Source organism: Bidens hawaiensis, unplaced genomic scaffold (genome assembly GCF_021521415.1).
Source record: "Bidens hawaiensis isolate Kalapana, Puna unplaced genomic scaffold, B.hawaiensis_p1.1 tig00018660_1, whole genome shotgun sequence".
NCBI lineage: Eukaryota > Viridiplantae > Streptophyta > Magnoliopsida > Asterales > Asteraceae > Bidens > Bidens hawaiensis.
Genome location: NW_027492825.1, coordinates 196,173 through 212,564, shown reverse-complemented (window position 1 = coordinate 212,564; position 16,392 = coordinate 196,173). Strand labels below are relative to the sequence as shown.

The 16,392-nt window shown below is 36.3% G+C and overlaps 1 protein-coding gene across 1 annotated transcript; it reads left to right on the top strand.

The window, feature by feature from the left end:
- Positions 1 to 7,461: 7,461 nt before the first annotated feature.
- On the top strand, positions 7,462 to 15,693 carry LOC143556624 (copper-transporting ATPase PAA1, chloroplastic-like). Its single transcript, XM_077045897.1, has 17 exons — positions 7,462 to 7,800; positions 8,886 to 8,939; positions 9,235 to 9,388; positions 10,984 to 11,058; positions 11,137 to 11,414; positions 11,674 to 11,913; positions 12,023 to 12,121; positions 12,208 to 12,357; positions 12,451 to 12,597; positions 12,687 to 12,737; positions 12,833 to 13,005; positions 13,084 to 13,216; positions 14,124 to 14,221; positions 14,310 to 14,550; positions 14,972 to 15,175; positions 15,282 to 15,362; positions 15,469 to 15,693. The coding sequence occupies exons 1-17, from the start codon at positions 7,462 to 7,464 to the stop codon at positions 15,691 to 15,693; spliced, it is 2,742 nt and encodes a 913-aa protein (XP_076902012.1).
- The last annotated feature ends 699 nt before the right edge of the window (positions 15,694 to 16,392 follow it).

Here is a 16,392-nt window from a genome sequence, read left to right as displayed (position 1 = left end):
CTGATGACGCCAACGCTCGGAAAGCACTGGAATCCCCTTCCATTCAAAAACTTAGAACTGGGCCTTGCGGGTCCCAGTTTTCAGAGGCGTTGTTGTGTTTTTTGAAGAGCGTTAAAGAAGAGAAAGGGTCGGATTGTGTGAAGTCGTTTGTTGGGTTGCAGAAGTGTATTCTAACTAACCCTGATGCATTCAAGAATAACGATAATGTATTGGAGAGAGTTGAAGACAAGATGAATGTAAAGAAACCAACCCAAGAGTACATTTTTCATCCCCGATACATGGTTAGCGAAAAGAAGTTGAAATCCAAAGCGAGACGAATGATCTTATCGAAAAGCAATGCCTCGATTCGATAGAATATTAAACATGTCATTTTAGGATTTGAACTTTGTTGATCTTTAATATTCGTATCTAACTTTTGTTAAAATTTTGTTGAGTTTGAAGTGGTAGCATATTATATGGGTTGAAGCTATATATGCATGGATCCTATGTCAACCAGTTTAAAAACTAAAATAACAAAAAGTTTTATTAAGGCAAACCACCATCCGGCTCACAACCCGGTTTAAGCTATTTATTACAACTCATCAGCATGTTTAAGCCACTTTTTATAACGACTCATTTACAACTCGCTAACCCATTAACCCTTTGACACATCTAGATAAATAAGCTACATGACGTTGGGTTGATATTTTTTTTAACACAAATAAGTATATGGGTCATGGTCAAGTTCATGATCAAACCTGAAACTTACTAACCAAACACTATAAACACCCACCCCTAATTGAAACAAGTTGATTCAACTTGCAAACGATTAACTTCTAGGCTATTTTTTATTTTTAAACTATTGACGCAAGAGATATTATCTATCCTAAACCAACTAGTTGCTTTTAATCCGCATGTTAAAGTAGGACGCAATGGTAACTCGATCGGTCAGTATCGATTAAACCCGCACGTTGTGGCGAGGACGCGACTTGAACTTGGTCAGTATCAATTAAACCCACGTGTTGCGGTGCAGACGTGGTGGCAATTTGATCAGTGTTGATTTGGTTCGTTGCGGTAATAATCTGTTTAAAAATCAAAGTTAATTATTACTAAATACTTAATTCAAGTTCGTGAAAGATTTAACCAAGCTGTTATGCCTAAAAAAATGAATGCAACAGAAGGGATAAGGGATTCGAACCCTTGGAAGAACAGCTTGGAAGAATCTAAACGCATGGGGTGATAGGTACGCGGGACGTGTTGTGGCACCCTTGGCTGACATCAAAACGATAATTAAACATTAATATTTAGACGAAACAAATAATTGTAAACGATTAGAAAACGTACAAGAACTGGCTCCTCTGCATCCTCCTCACCTTTCCCTCCATACGTGGCTAATTTAGTCAACGACAACATGCGAAAATCAAATTAATGTCGGAGATCGTACACCGCCAAGTATAGCACTATCCGTGATGGTTTACGGGGGTGTGCATAGTAGGACTTTTTTTCATCCACACACACAAAACCTACATGTAATTAATGTTTGGGCATGAAAACCCAAACTGTCCTTATAGATATTATATAGTCACTTGTTGTGACCCATCATTGGTTTGTCTAAAGTTTTATAAGGTTACACAAACGAACATGAACTTTTTTTTATTTAGAATTTAGAATTCTGAACAAATACCGAATTATTCGCGTCACGTCTCTATCGTAACGCGAGGGCTAATCGCATATAGTTATTATAAACATATGGTGTTATAGCAAGGTCGGCTTTGAGGTAGGGCCGGGTGGTCAACCGACCCTGACCTGACACCCTTATAGGCCCAAATTTTTATTTTTTTTAAAGTATATATATTTTAAAAAAAAATATGTGTTCTTTGTTTGGGATTCGGGTATTGCGAAACACATACAAACACAAAATACTCTGCAAGAAAAATAATAAACGAATATGAACACGCGAGATTTACGTGGTGAAGAACTCGGTTGAATAAATCCTTTCTCCAATAATTCATCCAATTGCTTCTTTAGTTCCTTCATCTTAGTCGGTGCTAATCTGTATGGAGACTTAGCAGTTGGAGCTGTTCCCGGAATTAAATCTATTCTGAACTCAACTTCTCGATCAGGTGGGATTCTAGGTAATTCATCAGGAAATACGTCATTGAATTCAGAAACAATCGGAACTTCTTCCATCTTCTTAGGTTCAGGTTCCTTAGTAACGTACGCCATGAATGCTAGGCAACCGTTTCCTAAGCAATGACTTGCTTTGATCTTGGAAATAATTCCAATTCTACCAGCTTCTTTATCACCAGCTATTCAGATGATTTTCTTATTCGGAGTTCTTTATAGCCTTTTCATTACATAGTATACGAGCTTGGTTAGCAGATAACCAATCCATTCCTAGTATTACATCAAATCCTGCTAACTCCATAGGTAACAATTGTACTGGCATGTCATACCTAGCTAATGAAATATAAATATTTAATACTTCAGATATTCTGTAATAAAATACACAGATTCAAAACACAGTACACACAGTCTTTCATTTCTTTCACAAATATATTACAGAGGGACGAAAAATAAAACATGCTTAGACAACAACATATATATTCCTAATCCCTAGACCATTTCTTGACAAGACTTTTCATCTTATCGCATTTCTTTATAATCTTGTCGCCTTTCTTTTTCTTCTTAATCCTTTCATTCCTCAGCTCATCCATTACTGCGTTGGGTTGATTTGGATACCCCATCGGTGCGGATGCAGATGGAAAAAGATAACAGTTTCCTTCGGGTATAAGTGAGGATTCGCCACGTAGGCTTGCATCTCCTCGTCGGGAATATTTGTTTTATAAAATTCCTCAACCAGACGGGCTTCTTCCCGTATTTCATTCGCTTGTTCAGATATCGTAGGTATGGGACCATGATTATAGAGGAAAGTGCGGAATTTCATAATAATGAGTCGGTCCGTGACTCGGTCCAGCTCAGTGTATGGGTTTTGATATCCCGGTGGTGGCGACCCGAAGTGCCACATGCTATGGTCGGAGTGACAGTCCATCCAACTGGATGAATCTGTACTAGTTTCATGTTTAATCTTACTTTGAACCTCCACCTCATCAAACGGATGGTAGGTCGGTATGTCAGACGGATAATACTGCGGGATGCTATCCGAAGTATCACTTGATATTTCTATAGGCATCTGCGGACTACCAGGAGCATACATCAGTTGGCTTCCGTAAGCCAAGTATGGATCTATCTGATCATTCGAATACATTGGGTTCATCGGAATTGTTGAATTCGTTGGAATTGTCGGATCAGTCAGATTATTCAGATTCATCGGGTTGTTCAGATCAGCCGGAGTTGAATACACCGGATCAGTCGGATATACCAAATCAGCTGATTGCTTATGACCAAAATTAGTACTAGCCTTATCAGACGGCTCAGGCTCAGGTGCAGGATTTGATCGTTTCGCTACCCGGCGCTTTTGTCTGTAATAGTTCGTATACGACATCTGCATAGTTATTACTTAGGAATAGGTAGACTACCAATCATAGCTTATCCCTGCTTATCAAATAAATGGTTAAAGCTTAGGTACTAACGTATTAATACCTAATTCGCTGAAACCTATGGCTCTGATACCAACCTGTCACACCCCAATCCAGGGCCTGGGTGCGTCCCAGTTGGTACCTATTTTGTAAATATATCAGAGTAGCGGATTCATTTTAGCGTAAGTCTTTAAATATTAATTTACATTGCAAAAGTCTTGGGAATTAAATACCCAAGTTTTCAGTTACAAAACAGTGTTATTATTATTACAAGGATTTATAATGAAAATTGAGCCATCTCATGCGATCATCTATCTTTATGACTCTTATACTTATCTATCATTCATCATTATCTAGTTACCTGCATGGGTGGGAAAAACACGTCAGCTATATGCTGGTGAAATGTTGACTCGATAAAACATTTTATAACAGTCGTTAAATACAATCATAGTTTTCTGTTTCACAAACTCAGCAAGAATGCCTGTCATTCCCAGGATTTGTACCACTGCCCTACACACACAATTCAAAGGTTCTCCGAGTACATAGCCCCTGTTCGGGGACAATCTTTCCCTTAAGCTATGTGCCCCTGTTGGAGAACTGGTTATGACTGACTTGGTTTTATATGCCATATTATCAGTTATGTATGGATCCAAACACATGTGTATTTGGTCTGAGTTGCTTTTTATTATCTATTTTGTATTTTAACGATTTTAGAGAAATAATCTCATGTAAACAATTATCAGACTCTTTGCAATAAACAACCTGTCTATTACAAGAGTAAAATCAGTTCAGACCATAAAAGGTTAACATGCACCTTGTGTTGTCAGTTCGGTGATATCAGAATCCTTTCCTCAGTATGCTATTAACCTATATTTGTAATAGGTATGCATAAGTACCTAGATGGTATGTCTTGACTAATCAGCAGACTCAAGGTCTGATCAGCAGACTTTAAGTCTGATTCGATTCAGCAGACTCGAGTTCTGATCAGCAGACTCTTAGGTCTGACCTAACCTTAGTAGAGTTATAGTCGTTTTATGAAAATACTTTGTACGTACATATGATGTTTGGTATGGCACGCTTTGACCTAATAGAGTCTATCACGTTGGCAAACTTCTCCAGGTAAGTAAACGGGTCCTGCGGTTGATTGGGATATGTACGAATTACTTACCTTAGGAAAGAAGAGTCTACTAATGATATCCCACTTCCAGTTACTACATGCCCGTCAAAATATAGTTTTGATTACATTACTTCTTGTAGAAGTAACATTATTATATTCAATAAAACATTAGTTTGGAAAATCAGTTACGTTTAACGACTATACTCGTAGCTAGGTTCTAATAACTATATAATGGAATAACAAAAGCATGATCCTACCTTAAGCAGCTAGTCGAGAATAAGAATTAAGAAAATCAGCAGCCCGTCGATCAGAATTTTGTTTAATAGAACAAAAGATCGTTAACAACGTCTCAGCACTTCGTTTCTTCACGAAATCAAACCCTCGGAACGTTGGGAAAACCCTAGCATGACTCCCTAGGTTAACTATGTGATAGTAGAGGTGAAATGGGATGAATGAGGCTTGAACCCGTAGCTGCCCTTTTATCGGCGAGTTTCGCAGCCCATCGCGTAACGCGATGGTTCTTTCCAGTGGCCATCGCGTAGCGCGACGCCGCAATACACCAGATCATGCCACGTGTTGACACGTGGATTCAATTATTTAACAAGGTCATCGCGTAGCGCAACTCCCCCTTTTTCTTAATTTGCTAAATACTCTGTCGCATAGTGCGATGGTGTTATCAAAAGACCATCGCGTAGCGTGATGTGTCCCAAACTCAGTTTTTTTTCACTTTTTTACCCTCCAACTTCCAAAATTTACATTTTTAGCCCAAATAAAGATGGGGTATTTTTACGGTGTTATAAACAAAGACAAACGATGGTTCGGAGATGATCATAGGTAGGATTTTGTGGCAAAGAAGATGTGTAGGGGTGTAGTTATGCTTGGTAAAATATTTATGAGATAGGTGGCTAATTGTAAATTATGGTACCAAAAATTTTTTGGGAATGGAGGCGTGGGCGAGGAGGGTGCGAATGATATTACTAATAGAACGAATTTTGCGTTCGGTTTTACCGTTTTGTGAAGAAGTATAGGGACAAGAGAAGCGAAAAGACATGCCGTTTTTAGTGCAAAAATCATGGAATGACTGATTATTATATTCGGCCCTATTGTCGCATTGAATTTTAATGTGAAGGTTGAATTGGGTGTGTGTGTGTGTGTGTATTTGTGAAAATTTAGAAAAATAGAGAAGACGTGGGATTTATTGGTTAGAGGGAAGGTTCGTAGATAAGTGGTGAAATCATTCAAAAACAAAACCTAATATCGGTGACCACCGGTACTAAGTACCGTGGAGGTCCACAAGTCACTATGTAAGATGTCAAATGGAAGGCGAGTAGTGGATAATGAATCATAAAACGGTGATTTAACATGTTTAGCGAAAATGCAAGACTAACAAATACAGTTGACATAAGGTTTTTCAATAGAAATGATATGATGTTTATTTAAAAAATGTAGTAAATCCCATCTAGGATGCTCTAGTCGTTTGTGCCAGAGGTTCTGTGAAAAAACAACAAAGGTGGTAGGACTTGTGACTTGGTGTCAGATGTGAGATGGAGCAGCTACAGGTCGCCAGTACCATTGTTGTAGAGGATTGGATTCCGCGTTTAGTAGTCATTCACAAGAAAACCAAAATGTTCAAATTCAATAGAAATCATATTATCTGTACTAAGACGACAGGCATATAAAAGATTTTTAATAAGATTGGGTGCATAAAGGATATTATTAATGTGCAAAGGGTTTAAATATGGTGTTGAGTTTGGTGTAACCGGTTTCGAGGATTGGGATGCGAACCCGCTGACAACAACAATAGTATTCGAAATGCGATTATTGGAAAAAGACGATAAAGTGCTTGTCGTATTGGTCATGTGATTTGTGGCACTGGTATCGAGGTTCCATTGGAGATCCGGATTTAACGTCATAGTGTGCATGGCCTGCTCAATATTGGTGGGTATATAGTGGTTATTATCAGAGAGTTGGGTGTAATGGGCTTGCGAAGGTGGGCCTAGTATACCCGGTTGGGAGTTGGGCTGGAAGTTGGATCAATGGGAAAATACGGGTCTAGTGGCTGGGATAGTAGGATAGGGAGTTGGTGGTGTATGCCAGTTGCTAAGATAACTCCAATGATTTTGAGAAAAATAACCAGGATACACTTGAGCATGAGTATTTGGAGTGTTTGAGAGACCCCTACCACAGCTTTAGCCTCTACCACAGCCACACATAGAAGAGTCAGCAGGTCCACGATTGTCGGCGGTGGTATTGGAAGACCCACAACCAACAGAGTTCTGCCAAGTGTTACGTGTTTCCGGTGTTTGAGGGTTGGTTGTGGCGGTATGAAGAGAAGTGCCACCGGACATTAAACACCACTAAAAAACACTGCAACTTTTTTTATCTCTATCTCTATAATTACACTAAAAAACATTACATTTTCTCTCTACTATTCAATTAAATAATATATTTTATCATTACATTTTCTATTTCATTCAGGTACAACTACTTTAAAAAAATATAGATTGTGAACCGTGTTTGTTTATAAGTATTTTATATAGCATAAGAGAACTTGTTAAAAATTGATGATGGTACAGTTAGATTAGATTATATGATTTTTGAAACTAGGTGATATATGAAATGTGTTTCATGAGGAGATTAAAAATGATCAAAGTCCAAGATAACTTTAATTAACAAAACCAGATTTTGTTTGATCATCCGGGCACATGGTGGATAACGTTTCACACCTAACTTCTTTCTAGGGTTTCAGTGGTAGGTACAGACACAAATACAAATTCAAATGCCGTAACAAACTCATCTTCATTCAAATTCAATCCAACCAAAACAATGGAGTCAACACTGCTGGCAACTGCAACCAAAACCCTCCTAACTTACTCCACCAGAACTCATCTCCGACGTCAGCTTCTGACATCATCCAGGACCTCTTCGTTGTTAAGATTGACGAATGCTGGATCATTGCCTCGGGTAGGGTTTCGACTGGCGTGTGTTTCCAGCTCTGCTGCTTCCTTCGCCTCAGGCGGTGGCGGATATGGAGGCGGTGCGTTTGGAACCGGTGGCCGCGGTGGCGGTGGTGACGGAGGAGGGGAGGTTAAGGTTAATCCTATTGCTGTTGGACCTGATGATGCTTCTGCCGTTTCGGCTGATGTCATTATTCTAGATGTTGGAGTAAGCATTATGATTGATACCTTTACCATTATGCATTGGCTATAGATAGTTTATTACTAGTCTGCCATGATTCACAATGCTTTGTTTTGTCCGTTATGCATATATATGTGACTATGATCATAGATTAACAGAAATTCTTTCTATAGGAATATCAATGGGCATATAAGATTAGGAGTTTTTGTTTTGGATTTGAATTTTGTATATAAAGTATCAATGAGAATATCAGAATTTTCTATTGCATTGTTGTTAGAGCAATGGATCTATGCTGTTAATGCCGAAAAATATCGGATATCAGTAGACCGATATTTGAGATATCGATTATTGCGGTGGGATATCGATAATTTTAATATCATGCAGAATTTATATATATAGCAATTTAACACTTAACAATTCAGAATTCAGGATACTCTTCTACTGTTAAGGCGTTAACAAATTAACCTTTTGTGACTTGCAAAAACACTAGCAGTTGTAGCAAGTAGGAACTAATTAAGACTTAAAACACTGACATTAAACACTTAACAATTGACAATTAAGACTTAAAACACTCATATCGGGAAGATAGGTGATATATCGATCAATGTTGCCGATTTTATCAGTACCGATATTTCACATGGGGACCAATAAACGATATAGAACCAATATTGGCTGCATAGCAATGAATGTTTGTAGATGTAGTAGAATAGAAACAATCTTTGTTTGTGTATCTGGATTTTGATTGGAGAATTATAAAACATATGAGCTCTGTTTCGGGCATGCCACCATTTTGTAGTAAACTGAAGTAAACAGCTGTCAGTAATCATACATCTCAAACGAATTACACAATTTTCATGTTGTTGGTAATTGGTGTTGAAAGACTGGGACTGGTAGCATTTATCTATTGGTTATGTATCCTATTAATAATGATATGCTAAGTTCAGTTTAGATGGTTAGAACCAGGAAAAGGAATTGTTAATGTAACTAGCATGAAGTAACTGAAAGTCTGAAACAGTTTGCAGCTTCCCTTTTTCTTATCAGATGTCACATGTTCCACCTTTTTAGCAATTTTTGTGAAATATTTCTCAACTTACTAACCTCTTCTCTGTCAGGGTATGACTTGTGGAGGGTGTTCTGCAAGTGTGAAACGAATTTTAGAGAGTCAAGTAAGTACTTCTACATGCATTGCATATTTTTGTTGTTTTAGGAAGGACAGAAATTTCTAAATGTACTCGTACTTTTATTATCATTTCTAAATGTAGGAAGGACAGAAATTTGATAATTATTCACTCATAAAGAAAATAATCACTTGGACTTTAAAGATGAGTTTTTAACAAAGATAAAGTGGAAAATATTTTTGCAAATATGCCCAAATAACATCTATTTTTTTTTCCTTGAAAGTTAAGATCTTCACTGGTGTGTATATCTTAAATTGATATGAGTATACTTAATATGTAACAGCCAATGGTATCAGCTGCCAGTGTGAATCTTACAACAGAGACAGCAATTGTATGGCCTGTACCTGAAGCCAAGGTTACACCAAACTGGCAAAAAGTCTTGGGTGAAGAACTTGCAAAACATTTGACAACTTGTGGATTTAATTCTAGCCTTAGAGGTCAGTATCTTCTTCATTCTGATATTTAATTCCATGTATTTCACTATACAAAATTTACCAATTATTATTTTGTTCAATTGTGTTCCCTTCATCATAGCAGTGCATGTTATACCAGATTATATGCATTGAAAATGCTGAGAGACCTATTGGTGCTAATATTATGTTGCATTGTTGAGTCTCTGTTAAAAAAGTGAGCATTTTGTGCAGTTATCTTGTTGGTTTTGGTTCTCTTCACCAGGATACTTTTAACGCTGTATTTTAGTCTTTTATTTCTGTTTATTTTTTCAATTTTTATATTTGGGTCAGTAATTTTTTTTGAGTCTAAGGTTATACAAGAATCCATATGGTTTTGGTTGGCCTACAAGAATCCTTGCATGATCTGTTCTTCAAGCATTGAAATGTTTTACACCGGCTTTCTCTAAAGTTTGTTGATGACATAATTTTGATGGAAAGAAATGGATTTATTGAATTTTTATGTCACATAGTGTGTTAAAGTGATACATGCTTTTGTGGCTTGGCAAGTTGACATGTACGCTCACATGTTGACCACTAAAAGGGTCTTCGGGAACTAACACTAGATTTTCTTAACAGAATAAAAAATCAAAGAGTATTATCAAAATATTTAATAAACTCGTTACCCTTCAAGAATTGAGTGTTAGTGGTTACTTTCAAGTTTTAAACAACCCCATCAAACACACATGATTTTCAACAGAAACTCATTATAATCATCATTTTTTAGTCACTCGAGCGGTGAGTCTTTTTCAAAGTGTTTTTGTTGATCATATTTAGTACACAAGACCTTATTGTCACCGACTTGGTAATTGATATTGAGGATTGGTGGGTAACTGGCAGGTGAGGCTGCAACTAAAGGAGAGTCAACTTAAAAAATGCAATGGATTCTTGTAAGAGCGATCATAATCCTTTGTGGTATGTCCTTGTTACTTAGACAATTTATTTTATAATATTTTCTTGATGTCATTTTGTTTATACTAAAAACTTTAAATTCTTATCTTTGAAAGTTAATATGATGTTAGAGTCATTTTAATTTAGTGTTAAATCCCCAGGCGAGTCCCATTTTATGTGGTAGTGAATCTTACTTTTTCAAAAGCATTAGTATACATTTGTGTCGGCTATCGAGTAATGATGATTGATTGGCAGTTAAAGAACGCTTAAGTGGATTCTTGTAATCCTTCTTAACTTCTTTTTAATCTGAAATAAGTTATACCCTCTGTTTCCTTGTGGTATATACAAATCTGTGGTATTATTTATATCTTTTCTTAGTTTGTTAGATGATTAATGATTTTCATACATTAATGTATAGTATTGTTGAGGCCAATCTCTAAAATATTGATTGGCTCAATGTTAAGTATCTATTCTTACTTATTGATTCACTTTTTTGACAACTAGATCTTATGTAGTAAGTATTTCACTCTTGACTTTCATATGTTTTTTCTGTAAAACCCATATATTTTTTTGACCCCCGTTACCCAGTCCGCCCATCATGCCACTTCTAGTCATAATGTTGTGTAATACCTTCTTTTTAGTGGATAACTTTGATTTTTTCTTTGACCGTCATGCTTGCCTGCTTTTTGCAGATTCTAAGAAAGAAAGTGTCTTCCAAACATTTCAAAGGAAGGTAGAAGAAAAACGTAACCAATTAAAAGAAAGTGGTATGTGCTAATATAATACCTCTAATAAGCTTCATGATGTTTAATTGATATTTTGATGACATATTTCAAATTTAACAGGTAGAGGACTTGCGGTATCTTGGACTTTATGTGCTGTATGCCTTTTTGGGCATGTTTCTCATTTCATAGGAGCCAAAGCTTGGTGGATTCATGCAATGCATTCCACTGGTTTCCACTTGTCTTTGTCTTTATTTACGTTGTTGGTTCCGGGACGCCAACTTATTATTGATGGCATGAAAAGTCTTATAAGGGGAACTCCAAACATGAATACATTAGTTGGTCTTGGGGCAATATCGTCATTTACTGTTAGCTCATTTGCAGCATTGATTCCAAAACTGGTAATCACCACTGTTATTTTGTATAATATCTTTTTGTCACCTGCAAATATGCATTTTTCACCAAATCTAGCATTTGATTCAATAGTGAAGAGCTATAAGATAGCATTACTTGTGTATTTGGGATCTCTTTTAGTTTTTTATGAATACAAAACATGATAAGCATTTATGTTGTTTTCTTATCTATTTCTTGTCACAAAAAATGTTTTAGTGATTGGTAAATAGTAATATTGTTGCCTGTTTTGTTATGATATGTGTTTAGGGTTGGAAGGTGTTCTTTGAAGAACCAATTATGCTGATAGCATTTGTTTTACTGGGAAGGAATCTTGAACAAAGAGCTAAAATTAAGGCCACTAGTGACATGGCAAGCCTTCTTAGTGTTTTGCCACCAAAAGCTCGTCTTCTAGTGAACCATGATGATGATGATAAAGAATCAAGCTCCACGGTCGATGTTCCTTGTGACAGTCTCTCTGTAGGAGATAAAATTGTTGTACTACCTGGGGTGAGTAAATATTTTAGTTTTTAAACTTTTAAGTTATTTATAAAATGTTAGATACAAAGACATTCTTTCGAATATAATTAATTTACAAAATGTCATACTCATTGTTCAGGATCGTGTTCCTGCTGATGGCATAGTGACTGCTGGCAGAAGTACAGTGGATGAGTCAAGTTTCACTGGGGAGCCACTCCCCGTAACTAAGCTTCCAGGGGTAACATGGCTGCTATTTTCAAAATATAAAACTTATATAGCTTTTTGTGTAAATAAAAATTGTGAATAATTGGATCTGTATTACAGGCTGAGGTGTCAGCAGGTAGTATCAATCTTAATGGAGCACTTACTGTTGAAGTACAAAGGTCGGGAGGTGAGACCTTCATGGGTGACATTGTTCGGTTGGTAGAAGAAGCTCAAAGTAGAGAAGCTCCCGTTCAACGTTTGGCTGACAAGGCATATATTATTTTATTATATTATATATTTTTGTTTTGTTACAAATGATTTAATCTTACTTCATTTATAATGTTTTGCATGTTGGTTCACTAGGTTGCTGGACACTTCACATATGGTGTAATGGCAATTTCTGCTGCCACATTTGTGTTCTGGAGTACTGTTGGTGCACGTTTATTACCCGTCACTTTACAGCATGGAAGTGCCATGTCATTAGCATTGCAGCTCTCATGTAGTGTTTTGGTATTAAACCCTTTTCTTCACTAAACCCTAATTGCACTTTCTCTCTCTCTCTCTCTCTCTTAAGGATTTTTTAAGGCATATTCATACAGGTTGTTGCTTGTCCATGTGCATTGGGTTTAGCAACACCGACTGCTGTGCTGGTAATACTTTTATATAACTATATATAAGATATTTATATAAATCTGTATAGATAGTCTGACTTTTCTTTTTACTTAATTTATGCTAAACTTTATAGGTTGGAACTTCACTTGGTGCTACAAAAGGACTGCTTTTGCGTGGGGGAAGTATCTTAGAGACGTTTTCTGCAGTCAACACAATTGTGTTTGACAAAACCGGGACATTGACCATTGGCAAACCCATTGTCACAAAAATAGTGACCACAGCATCAGAAGAATATTCTGAGTTACAGTTAAGTATTGATCTGTATTGTTACTAAGAACGTATATCAAAAGTTGTTTGCATATAATAAACTTGAATATAATGTAGGCTAAATTCCAATGAGAAATGGTCTGAAAGTGATGTACTGAAGTTAGCTGCTGCAGTAGAATCTAATACAATTCATCCAATCGGGAAAGCTATCCTGGAAGCTGCTCGGGTTGCTAAATGTTCTAATGTAAAGGTATTTTCCGTTTGTTATTTCATATTTGGTTTGAATAAAATGCTAGATTCTTGGTTCTTAGGGGTGTTAATTGTGTATGTTACTCGGTTGTTTTGGTTTGGATTAATTGTTTTTTTTTTGTTTGAAAGTGTAACTATTAACCGACCCGGATTACAAACACTTGGTTAGTATAGTTAACTTTTACCTAAACTTATTTAAAAAGTAATAAAAAGTTTCGATAAGAAGTTGTATTCTAATAAATAAAGTAATATTTTTAGAAAAACTATTTTATACTTTATTTATTTAAGATACAAGTTTTTATCCAAATTTTTCATTACTTTTTAAAACAAATTTAGGTATTTTATCCAAATTTTTTGAGTCGGTTAACAGTTAGGTTTTTAAACAAAAAAAACTCGATTAACCTGAACCAAACAAGCCAATCAGCCCCCCTAGTCATTCCGTTTAAACGGTTTCGGTTATTTTTGACACCCCTAGTTCTTGGGACCTTTAATTTTCAAGTATTGTCTATTCTGTTGAGATGGTTACCTGTTGGCCCAGAATCAAATAAACACACTAACTCTGTTTGATCAAAACCTGATTGACCCTCTTTGTTATAGTAACCAAACCGAAATTTAGACCACACAATTACAAAACCCATGACTCAACGGGAACACAAAAATGATTCAATTTCCTAATCCTAAAACATAACTCCAGAAATAAACCAACCATAACTAAACTAACCAAAAGCTGACCATAAAACTTTTCACATGTATCATAATCATGTATGATTTTGTTTATTTAGTTCTCTGCATTTAGATAAGTCAGATGGCCTGCTATTGCTTATTTTCTCTTTTAACTACCATCTCAAAGTGTCAACAATAAGTAACTATAGACTTAAAAAGATTCAATTTTTCATGTGAATACGCAGGCTGATGATGGAACATATATGGAAGAACCCGGATCTGGTGCAGTAGCCTCTTTTGGGAACAAGACAGTTTCTGTTGGTTCATTGGAATGGGTCAGAAGGTAGTTAATAATTGCAACCACTTCGCTTACAGTGTAGTTGTTTTAGTGTTTAATTATATATATTAATTAAGTTCCAAATATAATGCAGGCATGGAGTTACTGAGAATCCATTTATAGAAACCGAAGAATTTAAAAACCAATCCGTTGTGTATGTCGGGATAGACGGTAAGCTTGCAGGTCTTATATATGTGGAGGATCAGATAAGAGAAGATGCTCCACATGTTGTTCAATCTTTGACCAGTCAAGGCATAAACGTATACTTGCTTTCCGGGGATAAAAAAAGTTCAGCTGAATATGTTGCATCGGTAGTTGGTATTCCAAAGGAACAGGTACAATGATTTTGTTCTTGTTGATTATATTTACGTTAAATTACAGTTTCATCGTTTATGTATAGAGTAACTTGCGGATCGCGCCCTTTAACTTCAATGAGTACAAAAAGCGTCCCTGAAGTTCATATGTAGTTACACTTATTGTCCTTTCCACTAACAGACGTTAGATTTGTCTGTTAAATCCAGACATGTGGGTATTTTGGTCATTCACACGCATGGATTTAACAGACAAATCCAGCGTCTGTTAGTGGAAAGGATGGCAATTGTAACTACATATGAACTTCAGGGGCCTTTTTTTTACTTATTGAAGACATGATCTCTAAGTTACCCATACATAAAGGACAAAACTGTAATTTACCCTAATGTTTATAAAATATTATATTAATTTTGTTTTTGATAACTAAATATTGGCGAGTGACAGGTGTTTTATGGGGTCAAACCTAATGAGAAAAGTCAATTTATAAGTAGACTTCAGAAGGATCAACATGTTGTTGCTATGGTCGGTGATGGAATCAATGATGCCGCCGCCCTGGCGGAATCACATGTCGGAGTAGCCATAGGTGGTGGCGTTGGAGCCGCCAGTGAGGTCGCCTCGGTTGTGCTCATGGGTAACAAAATTTCACAGGTACAGGCTGTCATGTTTGCTTACGTGGCAGTAAGCCCATGAGATATTAATTAGATTTCATACATTGTGGTTAACAAATATCATCTTAATATTAAACCTGTTGCAGTTGATTGATGCATTGGAACTTAGTAGACAAACAATGAACACCGTGAAGCAAAATCTTTGGTGGGCTTTCGGTTACAATATTGTAAGTGAGACTTTCAGTTGTTGCACTATCAAATATTATATGCATATAATAAAATAATTAATACATAATAAATGAATCAACTTATGAATCTCTGTGTATTTTTCAGGTTGGGATTCCAATAGCTGCTGGAACTTTGTTGCCAGTGACGGGATTGATGCTTACTCCCTCGATTGCTGGGGCCCTCATGGGTTTGAGCTCCATTGGTGTGATGGCTAATTCGTTGCTTTTGAGATTTAGATTTACGTCATCACAACATAAGAAATTTAAAGGATCATCATCATCATCGTATCAAGTACAGGAAGACATTGAAGCACCCAAAACTCTCACCTAGATTCAGGGCGGTTAGTCAAATAATCATGAGTTCATTGATAGTTAGTGTTTTTAAAGGAGTTGATTTGTCTTGTTTTGTTTAAGCAAGGCTGAGCTTGCTTGTGCACACGTCTATTGAACACATGTTATAATGGATTATACATCTCTTTTTTTAAATGGCTAACTTACATCCTCTAAACCTACTCGTAAATTTACACCTTATCTGTCACTAACTGGAACCCTTAAATCACTTTGAAATGGACACATTTTTACACACTTTGGTATCGCCTGGTTACCAGCCGTTTGGTTTTTTAATCATAGGTGTATTACTTGTTCAAAAAGATGAGACAAAATACAAAAGAAAGCATAGATTGGACTTGAAAATCTTTTTAGTTTGAACTTGGATCAGGTTTTAACTTTTGAAGCCAAGAAACAACCTAGGTTTTAGTTTTTGAAGTTACGCGTCACTGCAACCTTTCTATCTATGCAGTCGATATAGCCAATATATCACCGGTATATCAGTGATATATTGGTTATCGGTCCCTTAGCGATATTTAAGTCAGAATATCAGTTCAGAATATCGGTACCGATAATATCAATGATAGACCGATATTTGTCCGATATTGGACTAATATTTGATCGATATATCATCGATATCAGTGTTTTAAGTCTTAATTATCAGCTTTTAGTGTTCAATGTTATTGTTTTAAGTCTTAATCAA